General features: G+C 48.3%; 2 protein-coding genes across 6 annotated transcripts in view; one reads left to right on the plus strand and one right to left on the minus strand.

Annotated features, from left to right (window-relative positions):
• Positions 1–970: 970 nt before the first annotated feature.
• NIPAL4 (NIPA like domain containing 4) lies at positions 971–9,754 on the plus strand. Of its 5 annotated transcripts, none has more exons than XM_050979751.1 (8): positions 971–1,092; positions 2,736–2,984; positions 4,901–4,957; positions 5,913–6,003; positions 7,121–7,281; positions 7,380–7,963; positions 8,389–8,433; positions 8,733–9,754. In XM_050979751.1, exons 1-7 carry the CDS (start codon positions 1,056–1,058, stop codon positions 8,398–8,400), a joined length of 1,191 nt encoding a protein of 396 aa, XP_050835708.1. In that variant the 5' UTR covers positions 971–1,055; the 3' UTR covers positions 8,401–8,433; positions 8,733–9,754. The 5 variants fall into 5 exon arrangements, with proteins under 5 accessions (XP_050835708.1, XP_050835709.1, XP_050835710.1 ...); XM_050979752.1 differs by having other exon boundaries at positions 9,143–9,754; XM_050979753.1 differs by having other exon boundaries at positions 9,148–9,754.
• A 138-nt stretch (positions 9,755–9,892) lies between these two features.
• ADAM19 (ADAM metallopeptidase domain 19) overlaps positions 9,893–12,964 on the minus strand; it is a 31,448-nt gene continuing 28,376 nt past the window's right edge. Inside the window, exons 22-23 of the mRNA XM_050979748.1 lie at positions 12,567–12,713; positions 9,893–11,841 (exon numbers count right to left, since the gene is read on the minus strand). Of these exons, the coding sequence (XP_050835705.1) occupies positions 11,767–11,841; positions 12,567–12,713 (222 nt within the window). The 3' untranslated portion in view covers positions 9,893–11,766. The remainder of the gene's footprint in view (positions 11,842–12,566; positions 12,714–12,964) is intronic.

Genomic DNA, 12,964 nt, shown 5'->3' on the forward strand with positions numbered 1-12,964 from the left:
AAAGAAAGGCAATTTTTCAGACATGTTCAGGTCCTGCAAATCTTATATCTTTATATTGCCTTATGACAGGGACCCTTTCTACCTATAAACGTGGGCTTGCTGAGCAAAGCTCTTGTTTCACTATTGGTTTTATTTGCCTTTGTTGACCTACAGCAGAACCAGCAACGAAAGGACTTTTCTATCAGCAATAGATTTCTGTGTACACACAGCCACTGAGCACAAATGCAGGAAGGGAGGTCAGCAGAGGAGGATGGGGATGAAGGCAGAACAAGAGAGGTCGGCAGAGAGGGTGGGGATGAAGGCAAAAGTGGTGTTCCACACACTCTGAAACATTCACACACCAGAACCAGCAAGGAAAGCTTCAGCTGCCTTGGGAGGGGGAGCTGATGGAGATTCCTCTTCTCCAGTGTGAACAAAAAGTGACCTCAGTTGCTCTTCACAAGGCTTCTCCAGACCCTTCACAATCTTCGTGGCCCTCCTTTGGATATTCCCTAACAACTCTGTATCCTTCATATAATGTTCAGCCCAAAAGGCTGAAAAATACCTCTAAGCTCGAGTCCAACCATTAACCTGACATTGCCACTAACATTTCTCTCGTTTACCTTTAATTTCTATTTCCACCACACCTGTGTTCAGCCCCCGGCTTTGCGCAACCCCTGAGCACGCACCAACCCCGCACCTGGGCTCACACACCACCGAGCCACCTCCTGCTGCCCCAGCGCCTTCTCCAGTCCCAGCAACGAGGAAAACACCTTCCAGAGGAGAAACCCGGCTGCAGGAGCCTGGTCCCGGCTCTGTGACAAGGGACAGAACCACCCGGAGATGCCTCCGCACCGACCGGGCAGGCGGGGACGGGGATGGGGACAAGGGCTGGGGATGCGGGGCTGGCCCAGGGGACCGTGCAAGGCTCCCCAGGGTATGGCGAGCGCTCCCAGCCCAGCGAGGGGCCGGGCCGGGCAGGGCCGGGCCGGGCCGGGGGCGGAGCGGGGCGGGCTCAGGTGTGCCCGGCCCTGCCCTCGGCCCGGGATGCGCTGAGCGGCCGGAGAACGACGGCAATGGAGCCGCTGGAGACCAACAGCAGCTGCAGCAACGGTGGGTGCAGCCCCGGGGCAGCGGGACCGGCTCGGCCCCGTTCGCAGCGCCGGGACCGGGACAGGACCGGGCTGGGTCCGGGTCCGGGTCCGGGACGGCGCGGCCGCTCCGGCTCCGAGTCCCCCGCACCCCTCGGCCTCATCCCCCCGGCTTTGGGGCTGTCCTCTGTCACTGCTCTGCTGCTTTGGGTTCTTTCCTGGCTTCGGGGGTTCTTCTCCATTTTTTCTTTTTTTTTTTTTTTTTCCCCGAGGTCTGTATAGGAATGGGGAAACTCGAGCAGCCGGCACCACGCTCTGCCAGTTCTAGAGTGCCCGGAGAAGGCAGGAGTTGGAGTTGGGTTTTTTTTCCTTTAAGGATTACTTAATCCAGTCGGTAATCACCTCATCCCGCTGCCTTATGCTTGTACCTTGTGGAGATTTTCACGCAGCCGAGGGGACAAGTTCCCCCGTTATTCCCCAGGAAATATTTCCACGATCAAAAATGTTTTACGTAGCAGGAAAAGAAGTATTATTAGGGAACCCTTGGAAACTCACCTAGAAAGTCACTGCTATTTTTTCCTTTAGAAAAACGTTTATAGCCAGATTCAAAAACTCATCTGTGTGTGCCGGGGCCAGGGATTGCAGCTGCTTAAGATCTAAGCCAGGCTCCTGGTTCAGGAAAAATGTGGGGCCCCTTGCCCAGGCTCCTGACACTGCTGGGAGCAGTTTAGCCATTCCACACTCCTGCTGCAGAGACACAAACACTTGCTCTATAATTCCTATGTGAGTTCAGGGGAAAAAAAAAAAGAAGTGAAGTCTTTTTCTACAAAGAGACTTTTGTACTCCACCTGGCTGCTCTGTTCCTCATGGTCACAGTCACACCATCCTTACTACACTTGGAGTAAGGATTGCGATAGAAAGATGTGCTGGGTGTGGTAGGAGTGTCAGGGGAGGAAGAAACTCAGCAATTTCCCACCCCCACACACCAACACACCTTGGCCAGAGCCACAGGGCTGCAGTGCTTTTGGTGTTAACAGCAGAACACTGCCTGCTCTCAGTCCTTCCACACTGGCAGGACTGGGTTTGCTTTAGGAGCTCTCAGGGAAACTGCAAATAGAATAAAACTATTGAACAGTAGAGGAAATGAATTGTCCAAGATTAATCTGATATTATTTTATGACACAGCTCAGCACACAGAGTAGGGACAGATGCACAGTTACAGTGTTGGCATCGCTCCACATTAAACCCAAAGTTACAACTGCAGATGAGCTGGCAGGTGTGGGGATTAGTTGGCTGGAAAGCACCAAAGCCTTTGGATCAACAAGGTTAAGTGTTGATAAGGCCTAGTTCAACTCTATAACATTGGAATTTGGTGGAGAGATTCTGGCTTATATATTTGGAAATTCAAATTATTTTTAGAGGTCCTTGTGGCCTGCCAGCTCGGTATGTAGACTCATTCAGTGTCAAAGAGATGCTTGAACTGCAGGCCATAAATCTGTCAGACAACACCCTGCCATTTCCACGTGTGAGTAAAGAGGTGTCCTGAGCTTTGGGTGTTGTTAGGGTGACAGCATGGCTGGCTGTGCAGGGGGACACCTGGATGAGCCCAGGGGAGCAGGGACACTGTTGATAGTCATGTCAGTAATTTGCTGTTCTGTCTCCAAGGGTCTCTGATCACCCTTTCGTGCCTTTCCCACCGGGTCGTGTGCCAGGTGATCAGCAGTGCTGTCCCAGCTGACTCCATCCAGGAGAATGGGACTTCAGACAGCTCCTGGATAACTCGGCTGGAAAACAGTTATGGATTCTACATTGGCCTGGGCCTGGCTGTCTTCTCCAGCTTCCTCATCGGGAGCAGCGTCATCCTCAAGAAAAAGGGACTGCTAAGGCTGGTGGAGAAGGGAGGCACCAGGGCAGGTAAGGCTTTCGTGGGGGTAGGAGGGAGAGGGACCACTTCTTCCTGGGATTGCACACACAGTCCAAATTTCAGCACTCCTGAGGCAGGGGACACCTCTGGGTACAGCCAGTCTTCCATCAGCAATGTAAATAGGAGCTTTTGTGGATGCATCTTTGTGAGGGAGAGCCAGACAGCAGAGCTGTGTGGGAGCTGTGGAGCTAATTTACAGGCCTGGCATTGAAAGGAGTTAATTTACAGTCTCTGTATTGGAAAGGAGCTAATTTACAGAGCCCTGCACTGGAGGAGCTCAGCTAAAAGCAGCGTTCCCCTGTCTGGCACCACACATAGCAAGGGAGGGTCCTGTGAGATCAGCCGTGTCCCCAGAGCTGAGAGTGCCCATTGCCCAGGAGCAAGCAGAGTGCTCAAAGCTCTTTGGAAAGGGTCCCTTTGCACAAAGCTGCAGCTCACAGCCATGCCCCAGCCCAGAGCAGGGCAGCACAGCCCTGACCCCACTCTTGCTCTCAGTGAAGCACCAGGCAGCTTTGCCACCAGGTCACCGAGACGAGGACGCAGCTCCGTGTGCTTGGATTGCTTGGATTGCAGGAGTGTGTGAATGCAGGACAGACAGGCTCTGTGGGAGCTCTGTGGTTGCAGAAAGGATCCTTTGGAGCTCTGTTGCACAACAACCTGCAGATAACTTTCCTCTAGCACCAGGCTCTCAGGGCGAGGCATGTGTTTATGTGTACACACACACATATATATATATATATATATATATATATATATATGATGGAGCAGCAGTGCCTAGAGCAGAATTGCACTGTGGAATTGGACACATCCCATCAGCATGGCAAACATGCTCCAGCAGCAGGGTAAGTCCTACCTGGCAGCTGACCTACTTGCATAACTGCAAAACAGAGCAATGATAATTAAAATACTGCTGCTTCCCAGTTCTGGCCTAGGAACAGTTCTTAAATAATCTTTCAGAGGAAGTAAATATCACCATCCCCATTGTACCCTGTGCCCATACGGGGACACAGAGGCGTGGAAAGATGAAGTGATTGTCCAGAGACAGCCAGCAAAGCTACCAGCAGCAGCTGAGCCACCAGGCAGCCTCAGGTCCATCTCCATCCTCTGTCACTGGGCTGGCCACATGCAGCTGCTGAACACAGATGGGTTTGCTTTTTGGCATTATGCTTGCACAATGAAATATCAGTATTGCTTCAACTGTAGATGTCTCTCTCCTCCTTCCCTCCATGAACGCTTCCCACAGCAGAGCCAAGCAAGTACAACAAGAGTAAACCCCTCCCTGTTTTTCAGAATATTTAACATTCTGAAAGGAATTAGAGATTAATGACAGAAAATTGCAGCTGACAGAAAGAGTTCTTGGGAAAAACCCCGACCAAACAAAAAGACCCTAAAACAAATAAACCAGCAATTTCTGAGGAATACCAGAGCATAACATTTGAACTTCAGCATTTATGGTGTTGTTGAGGAACCAGAAGAGGCTGAACTCTAGCAAAAGATTTTTCCCTGTATCCTGAGGTCTTCCTGCTCAACTCTTCATTGCCCCTTGTCCTACCTTGCCCTGTAATCTCTCAGTCGCAGTGTGTCACCCCTGCTGTGTGAGCACATCACTTTTCTCCAAGGCAGGTCAAACACTGCTGTGCTGACAGCTCCAGTTGGGTCAGATTTATCAGAACCATGGGCTCTCCCTGACCCAGCAAAACCAGGGCTCACCATGTCAGCAGGCTCAAGCTCCTTATGTCCCACAGGCTGTGGGTTAGGACCAGAATTGGATTAGCTTCAAACACAATCCATTCTTCCCTGTTCTTTTCACATTCCCCTTGCAATTTATCCCTCTCCAAAGGGACATTTTCATCTCTGGCTCTGAAGAATATGGTTGTTAACCCCTGCATGTGCTTTTCTTCCCCAGGAGATGGAGGCCATGGCTACCTAAAGGACTGGCTCTGGTGGGCTGGCTTGTTAACCAGTAAGTAGGAGCTGTTTCCCTGGGTTTGCAGCTTTTCCAGGGTCTGTCCCTGTGAATGAGGTGTGGAACAAACTGAGGATGGTGCTTGAAGCCTGTTTTCTGTAGAGTTCCCCCATTCTCAGCAGAGGTTCCTCAGGGAGAGGAGAGGCAGTGATCCCTGCAGGATCTCCCTCTCCATCCTCCTGCAGGACTGGCAGGACCTGCTAGCTCAGTTTTACCTGATCAAAAGCATGAAAAGCCAGATTTTAATAGGGCAGCTGGCAGGTCTGCCTGTGTACCAGGCACAGGGCAAACAGCCTCCCCTGAGTGCCTGGGGAACATTTCCTGCTGCAGCACAGGGACATAACAAAGAGCTGTTGGTAGCACCTCCTTCCTTGAAAACACTTGCTTTCTCTTTAAACAAGACTTAAACATATTTATTTCCTGCTTGTATCTCCTAAAATTGGACTCAAAGCTGCACAGAGAGCAGCAGATTTTACAACAGGCTGTTTCAGAGCCCTCTTTTCTGCCTCTCACCCTGGCAGCTGCAGCTCAAGGTGCCCCCACCTGGCTCTGCCCTCACTCTGTCCCTGCTCAGGGACAGCCCAGCCCCAAGGACAGGTGTGGAGGGCACAAGCAGCCTCCCAGCACTGGGGCTCCCACAGCCACCCCCTCCCTTGTTACCCCCACACAGCCTGGCTGGGCTGGGGGTTCCTAAGCCCTGACCTGGCCAAGCCCTGGCATCCCCAGCCCTTCCCATGGAGGGGTTCCCTTCTCCAGGGGTGCTTCTTTTAATTTGAAATTTTCAATAATTTGAGATTTTCACCCACTGTCTGGCCCTGTTTAGCAGCAGGATGAAGCCCCCAACATAAAACCCACTCTCCAAGTGACATCTTGCTGGTTTGCAAACCCCCAAGAGAAAATGCAGAAAGTGCTCTGTAACTCACTGATATTTATTTTTCTTGTGTTTGTTTAGTGGGTGGAGGGGAAGCTGCCAACTTTGCTGCCTATGCCTTTGCTCCTGCAACTATTGTCACGCCTCTGGGGGCTCTGAGCGTGCTCATAAGGTGATTTTTGTGTCTATAAATTGAAATTTGCCTTTTTTTTTTCTTGACTTGTAAAAATAGACTTGAAGGGATACTAATATGATTTATTCTGCCCAGAGTAAAAAAAGGTCTCAGTGTTTTCTAAAAAACACTTTAACAGTTGTTGTCCTTTCTGAGGGATCACTTGGGAACCATTGAATTAAATAGCTTGCCCTTCTGGAAATGCTGGATGTGTAGAGCAACCACATACACTGCAGGTTAAATTATTGCAAATATCTGCATTACTTCATTCCTTATCCCAGCTGTTTAACCACCCAGGATTGGTGGGATTTCAATGTTTGTTTGTTTTGTTTTGTTTTGTTTTTGTAATCAAGAGTACTAAAAATTTAAAAGGGTCAAAAATACCAGGCTTGTTTTCAAACTGCTTTTCACCTGCCTTTTGTTTTATAAGCTTTTAGGATCCTCTGATGTTGAAGGGGTTTATATTTCTGGGTGTTCCTAAAACGGCTGAAACCCTATTTCATTTCTTTATTTTTAAACAGGAGATTCCTACCAAAATACATTAAGCTACTTAAGGTTTTATGGAATGATTGTGTTGTGAAATGCATAAGCAAACTGAGAATTAGGACTGCTCTGTTGTCTTGCCCCAGATTTTTTTGGACAATGACTAGATATATTTGTAGATAAATCTGCAGCCCCAATACTTTTGGAGTTTCTCTGTTTCTCTTTCTAATAGTTCTGATGATTTAGTTAAAATTAACATAGGTTTTTTGTTAGGTTCAGGTTTTTCCTCTGTTACACTGGCCCTTGAAGTAATTTTCTTGAGCACTAAAAGCTTCATAATGCTCAGCAGCTCCTGAATGATTCTGCCAACCCTGAAAAAATATTTCTGAGGACGTGCTAAAACATTCAGCATTTTTGCACCTTGCTGACACAAGAGCTGTGATCCACAGGTCACACCTGCACCCCTGTGATTGTGTATTAACCCCCTGGAATCCAACTTATTGCCACCAAAATTGCGTCCTTGTATCACATGGAAGCATTCTTAGCTTTCCTAAGCTGCTGCTCCTTCTTTAAAGGAGTGCAGAGCACCGGCTGATGTTTGTCTGTCCAGCTGATGTTTGTCTGTCCTGTGCAGTGCCATTCTGTCCTCGTATTTGCTTGGAGAACGGCTCAACCTGCTGGGAAAGCTGGGCTGCCTGCTGAGCCTGGTGGGCAGCACTGTGATGGTCATACACGCCCCAGAGGACGAGGAGGTCACCACTCTGGAGGAAATGACCTCCAAGCTGAAGGAGCCGGGTACGCAGCCAGCCGCGCTTTCCCTCTCGGGGCCGGGCACTGCAAGGCTCTCCCCGTGCCAACTGCTGGAGTTTTGAGTTCTTCCCTCCCTCCTGCAGGTTTCCTGGCTTATGCTGCAATCCTCCTGGCTCTCTGCTTCCTTCTGATCTTCTGCCTCGCCCCCCGTTATGGCCAGAGCAACATCCTCATCTACCTCGCCATCTGCTCCGTCATCGGCGCCTTCTCCGTGTCCTCCGTCAAGGGCTTGGGAATTGCCATCAAGGGCTTCTTTGGTGGCCAGCCTGTGCTGCAGAACCCACTGACCTGGATCCTGGTCATCACGCTGGTGGCATCCATCACCACGCAGATCAACTACCTCAACAAGTCTCTGGACATTTTCAACACCTCTCTGGTGTTCCCCATCTACTACGTGCTGTTCACCACCATCGTCATCACCACTTCCATCATCCTCTTTAAGGAGTGGGTCACCATGACTGTGGTTGACATCATTGGGACAGTCTGTGGCTTCCTCACCATCATTTTGGGGGTGTTTTTACTCCATGCTTTCAAAGACATGGACGTCAGTTTTGGGAATTTACCCCAAGTCCTTCAGAACGAACAGCCAGCGCCGGTCACCAGAGATGACAAGAACATCCTGATAGAGGTGGACAACTCCAGCATTGCCCCAGAGGACAAACCCAAAGTATTCATGCTCTACACTTAGGGTGTTACGTGCAGGGAACTGGAGGTTGGGTGGGTGATGTCAATATTCCAGGTGCCATGGGAAAATTTCAAAAAGGAAAAGCAGAAAATAAAAGAAACAGTGTCTTTTCCAAAGTCAAATCTTTCTTCAGGCTTTTGTTCAGGATCTCTGTCATGGTGTGGGAGCAAGGGGTGTGTTTAATCCTCTCTGGGCCCTAATACATGCAGCCACTGGAAACAAAAATCCTCTAGAAATATGATAGTGCTGTAACAAAGCTCCTCTCTGGGGCCCCTTCCCTCTCTTATTCTTGGCAGGGCTGATGTTTACCCTTCACTCCTTCCCCCGGGTGGCCACTGATGTCTTTGTTTCCAGGCCTTGATGGATCATTGATTAGTGGTTTTTGTCTTTTTTTGTTTCCTTTCTAGACACTTGCATGAACTCTAAAATACACACCAGCGTCTGGAGAGGAGGTGAGAGACAAGGGCTGAACAGTGCTACTCAGACTCTGCTCATCCATGTTTAATCACTTGCTCTGCAAATAAGGGGACAAGAATATTGGTGAATATGGGCAAAACATGGTGAATTTTGCAAAAGCTGCTCACTCAGGCTCAGGGGCAGGACTCAAGCCATGAAGTGTTTTCACAAAGAGATCTTTTTCAGCTTTTGTTTTTTTGCAAGGTGCAGGAGTTTCCCTGAAGCAGTGTTAATTATTTTTATAGGAGTTTCAGTTGTTTGGTTTTTTTTAGTTTTTTTTTTTTTTTTTTTCCAGAGCAGCTCTGGTGCCCAGGCCCAGGGTAAATCCCATGTCAAAAGAAACTCTACCACTATCTTCAAGACTTCTTGTGACAATTATTTTCAGTCTGAATGACCAAGTGGCTGTAAATATAAAGTATTTTTATTTCCTCAGGAAATATCTTGACCTTAGAAAACCCCCCAAATTCTTTGAGCCCCATGAGATGTCCTGCTGTCCTCTGAGATGCTCACCTGAGTATACCTGGGTGTGAGCATCACTGAGTAAATATATTGTGGGGCTTTGGGAGAGAGGACAATGCAATCTCGTATTTTAATAACATTTCAGTGCTATCATTTTGGAATGTGGAAATGGAAATAAAAGGTTTTTTCAACATAAAAAAATGCTGCAGGTGGATCTGAAATTTCTTCATTATTTCATGTTACAAGTGTAGCCCTAAAGGATAAAGAGGCTGAGGGACAGCTGAGAACAACAGAAAGAGCATCTGGAGCAGAATAAAACTGCAGCGACCTCCTTTGGTGGCAGAAAATAATCCAAGTCACTCACTCCAGCTTTGGTTTTGGCATCCTCATCAGTGTGATGCTTGGTGCATTTTACTCTGGAAAATGGCTATAAATGGGACTCATCTTTCTTCACTCTAGAAGCATCCCTGGAGAAATGCCATGTAGAAAATGAAGATTTGAACCGAGGTAATGAAATAATAGACAGTGAAAGAGTATTTGTTAATGACAACCAACAAATTTTATTAAAATGAGGCAAAAGGCACAATAAATTGCATTCTTCAAGTATTTGCATAGATGCATAGAGAGCATTGTTGTAAACCATTAACATGTGGACATAGGAGAAAGTGAGATGGATTTGTTATAAGTTCTCCCAAGTAATATTATCTTTCAAAGAATCAGGTTTAACACCTTTTACTCCTCCTGCAGTTCCCTCGGGTCAATCACTCAACTTGCACACATCTGAAAACTTCAAAGAACTTACTAAAACTACCTTTTGGAGATTTTTGTGATATTCCAGCAATAAAGTTTTCTATTAGAGTTTGGGCATGTCCAGTTGTTCTCTGAGCACCGTGTGTCCGGGGGCATTTTTTGAAACCTTGAACCCATGCTCACATGAAAGGCAGTGAAAATAATTTTAGTGACTTTTAGTGGCCATTTGCTGAAGATCAGGGGTTGGAGCAGAAGTGCTGCTGCCCTCAGTGAGGGCTCAGCTATGAGATCAAGTTCTTGTGGTTGAATCAACAATTACAGTGTATGTACAGTCCTGCTGCACTGTGAGCAGCCAAACCTGCCCTTACATACCAAGGAACAAGTTTGGGGGTTGTTTGAATGCACATTTTTATATGTAATGTACCCTAACTATTGAAAAAGACAAAGATTAGAGAGCTGTTGTCTTTTACTTGTCCTCCCTTATTTCAGAAAAAAAGTTTTTTAGGTTGGTTTGTTTTACCAGGCACATAGAAGGTAAGAAAAGGTCTAAAATTAGTAAGATGAGGAATAATCTGTGAGAATTTCAAGACACACCATGTGAACTGTTTCCTTGTGGAGAAAGAGGTAGTAAAGTTGTGAAAACTATTGTGACTTAAGTCATCCTACAGATACACTACTACATATAACTACAAATTTAATGAGTTCTTGGGGTTTATCCGGGATTTCTTTAATGAGTAGATCTTAGGGAAAGAGAACCAGCAAACAAGACTCATTTTCTTTATGCCAGTAATACAGTTTCTCACATGTGGAGCAGCAGTCATGCACTTTGAGGATTTGTCCGTAATAAATCAGACACAAGAGGACTGTTGTAACTGCAGCTCCAGATTTCCCTGTGTTCTCCTAGGAAATAATTTCAAGGAAAAAAAAAATCTGGCATAACAGAAGGTCTTATTTTAAAATCCTGAGGAAAAAAAAAAAAAAAAAACAACCAAAAAACACATAGAAAAGCCAAACTATTAGGAGAAGGAAAATTAAATTCATAAGGGAGGGTCCTCAGGGTCAGAACCATCAGCTGCTTAAAGTGCACACAGACAGCTCTCTCCATCCATGGCCTGGAGAAAAAGCCTGGAGTAAGGGAGCTGCCCTACAAAAGCACCATGTGTTGTGTTAATAGTTCAGCTGTTTCACCACCTGGGCATTCTCCAGGTAGGTTTCTCAGTGGTTTGGGGAGCAGTAACTCAGCCCATGCTGAGCTACAGCCCAGCACAGACGTGCACAAACATCTCCTGCTGCCGGTACCGCTGCAGAGGGGCTTCAGCACTGCCTTCTGCTGAGCTTCCTGCTGGCCTTCTGCTCTGGGTCTGGGCCAGAGCTGCCCTGTCGTACCTTGAGTGTGTCCTAAGGACCTGGCTTGGAGCTCCTGGGCTGTGCTGGGGCTGCTTTTGGGACCTACAGCACCAGGGCAAGACAAGCGAGTGCTGGAGGGCAGAAGGGTTGCAATGTTCCTGCTGGAGAGGTTTATATGGGGAAAATAATGAAATCAAAAATAATCCCCTCTGCTAAAGCTGAGCAAAATCCACAGTGGCCCCACAAATTTTATCTCCACAGTTGGCTCCCTGTTGGGGCCCCACTTGGCACCCCCTGTAAACAGAGAATAAACTGAAGAGTGTTATCACCAGCTGCTCTCCCCAGAGGCAGTGGGTTTGTATAGCACCAATATGCTCCTGCAGCTGCCTGGGGGGGCTGAGGAAGCCAACAGGGCTCACATGAAAGCCCATCAAGGCCAGCACCTGCACTCACAGCTTGTTCTCCCTGGTAATACTTAAATAACTGATTAAAAGCACGTGGAAACCCCCATCACCCCATCCCTGCACTGGATATTGCACAACAACATTTAAATACCGTACAAACGAGTCATCCCTACATGGAAAAGGCAGAGAGGGTCCAGCTGAGCCTGGCGAGTACCTGGGGCACCCCTGCCATGCCTGGCTGCAGCCTGGAGAGTCCCAGAGGGAGCAGGGCTGGGGCAGGAGGAGAGGAGCTGAGACACTGTCCGTGGCAGTGAAGGTGTGAGAGTGGTTTTGGTGATGAGGGCCAGAGCCAGCCAGGAACAGGCTGCCTCAGGAATGCCCACGGCAGCCTGGCTGTCCCACCTTCAAGGTGTTCCCTGCTCCAGCTCTCCAGGCACCAGCACCCTGGGTGAGATGGAAAAAGGGGAAAGAAGAGGAGTGAGCACTGATGGAAGAACAAGCACCATCCTCCCCCTCTCCTGGAGCTGATGTTAGCCTGCCTGCATTCACAGCCCAGTGCATTACATAGGAATGCATCTCCCACAAGGAAGTTCCTGCAGTTTCTCCATTTTCCACAGCTGGCCTCCTATTGCAGGCTGGAGACACATAACTGTGCTGTGTGGAGTGGAGGTGTTTTGTGTTAAAGGGCCCAGTTTGCAGAGCACTGAACTCAGTGCCTGGAAGTCCCTTCTTAAGCATTCAGGATGATTTTTGTGAAACACTCCCTGCAGAGAAAGCATCTACTTAGCCACACCTAGAGAGGCTGGAAAGAATTTTTGTTCTTGACTGGGATCTTCAAATCCTGTGTGAATCTTCCTGTTTTGCTGCTCTTCACTACCACTTCTGGGTCCCAGAGCCCTTGCCCCCACTCCCAAAAATGCCTTGCCTGAGGAAGTGTTCAGGGCTGTGGAGGACTGAATTCACTGTTCTGCTCAACTCCCTGAATTCTTAATGAAACAGGTGAAAGCAGAGACCCCTGCAATGAAGGTGACCAACCCACAGCCTCTCTGTGTCCACCCACCTGGGCTGTGCACTAAGGTGTTCTGCAGGCTGATATTCCCCTCAGAGTGTTTTTATTCCCCAGGGGTGAATTCCAGGTGGTGCTTCCCACCAGCCCTCCCCGTGCCTACCTCTGCCACAGGCTGGAGGTGCCCAGGGGCTCTGCTGTGCCCAGGGGGCAGTGGGACAGCAGGGCTGTTCCCCTGCCAGCCTCTGCACCTGGATGGGATGGGATTTGCTGGCAGAGCTCTCTGGGGTGGCCGGGGCCTTGAAATATCCTACAGAAGAAAGAAACAGTTTTGAATTTAAGCCTTAAGTTTTGGAAGTAATAGGTAACCTCTGCTCCAGAGCCTTTTTGATTAGTCACTTTAACTGATGCACTTCATGGCTGGAAGCAAGTTCCACACACATACACCCAGTGTTTGTTTGCCTATACAATGCCTGTAAACACTATGTTGTGCATGTTCTTGTGCCCATACAAACACACACAGACCCACAAGCAGCTATTATTTGTTTGTGCACACAGCTG

This window comes from Serinus canaria, chromosome 13 (genome assembly GCF_022539315.1).
Source record: "Serinus canaria isolate serCan28SL12 chromosome 13, serCan2020, whole genome shotgun sequence".
NCBI lineage: Eukaryota > Metazoa > Chordata > Aves > Passeriformes > Fringillidae > Serinus > Serinus canaria.

What these genes read in the sequence shown, in the direction of transcription:
- NIPAL4 (XM_050979749.1), top strand. Translation starts at nt 1,056, where the DNA reads ATGGAGCCGCTGGAGACCAACAGCAGCTGCAGCAACG. An exon ending in GTGGGCTGGCTTGTTAACCA is followed by an intron (nt 4,958 to 5,912) that starts GTAAGTAGGAGC and finishes GTGTTTGTTTAG; the next exon opens with TGGGTGGAGGGGAAGCTGCC. An exon ending in GCTCTGAGCGTGCTCATAAG is followed by an intron (nt 6,004 to 7,120) that starts GTGATTTTTGTG and finishes TGTCCTGTGCAG; the next exon opens with TGCCATTCTGTCCTCGTATT.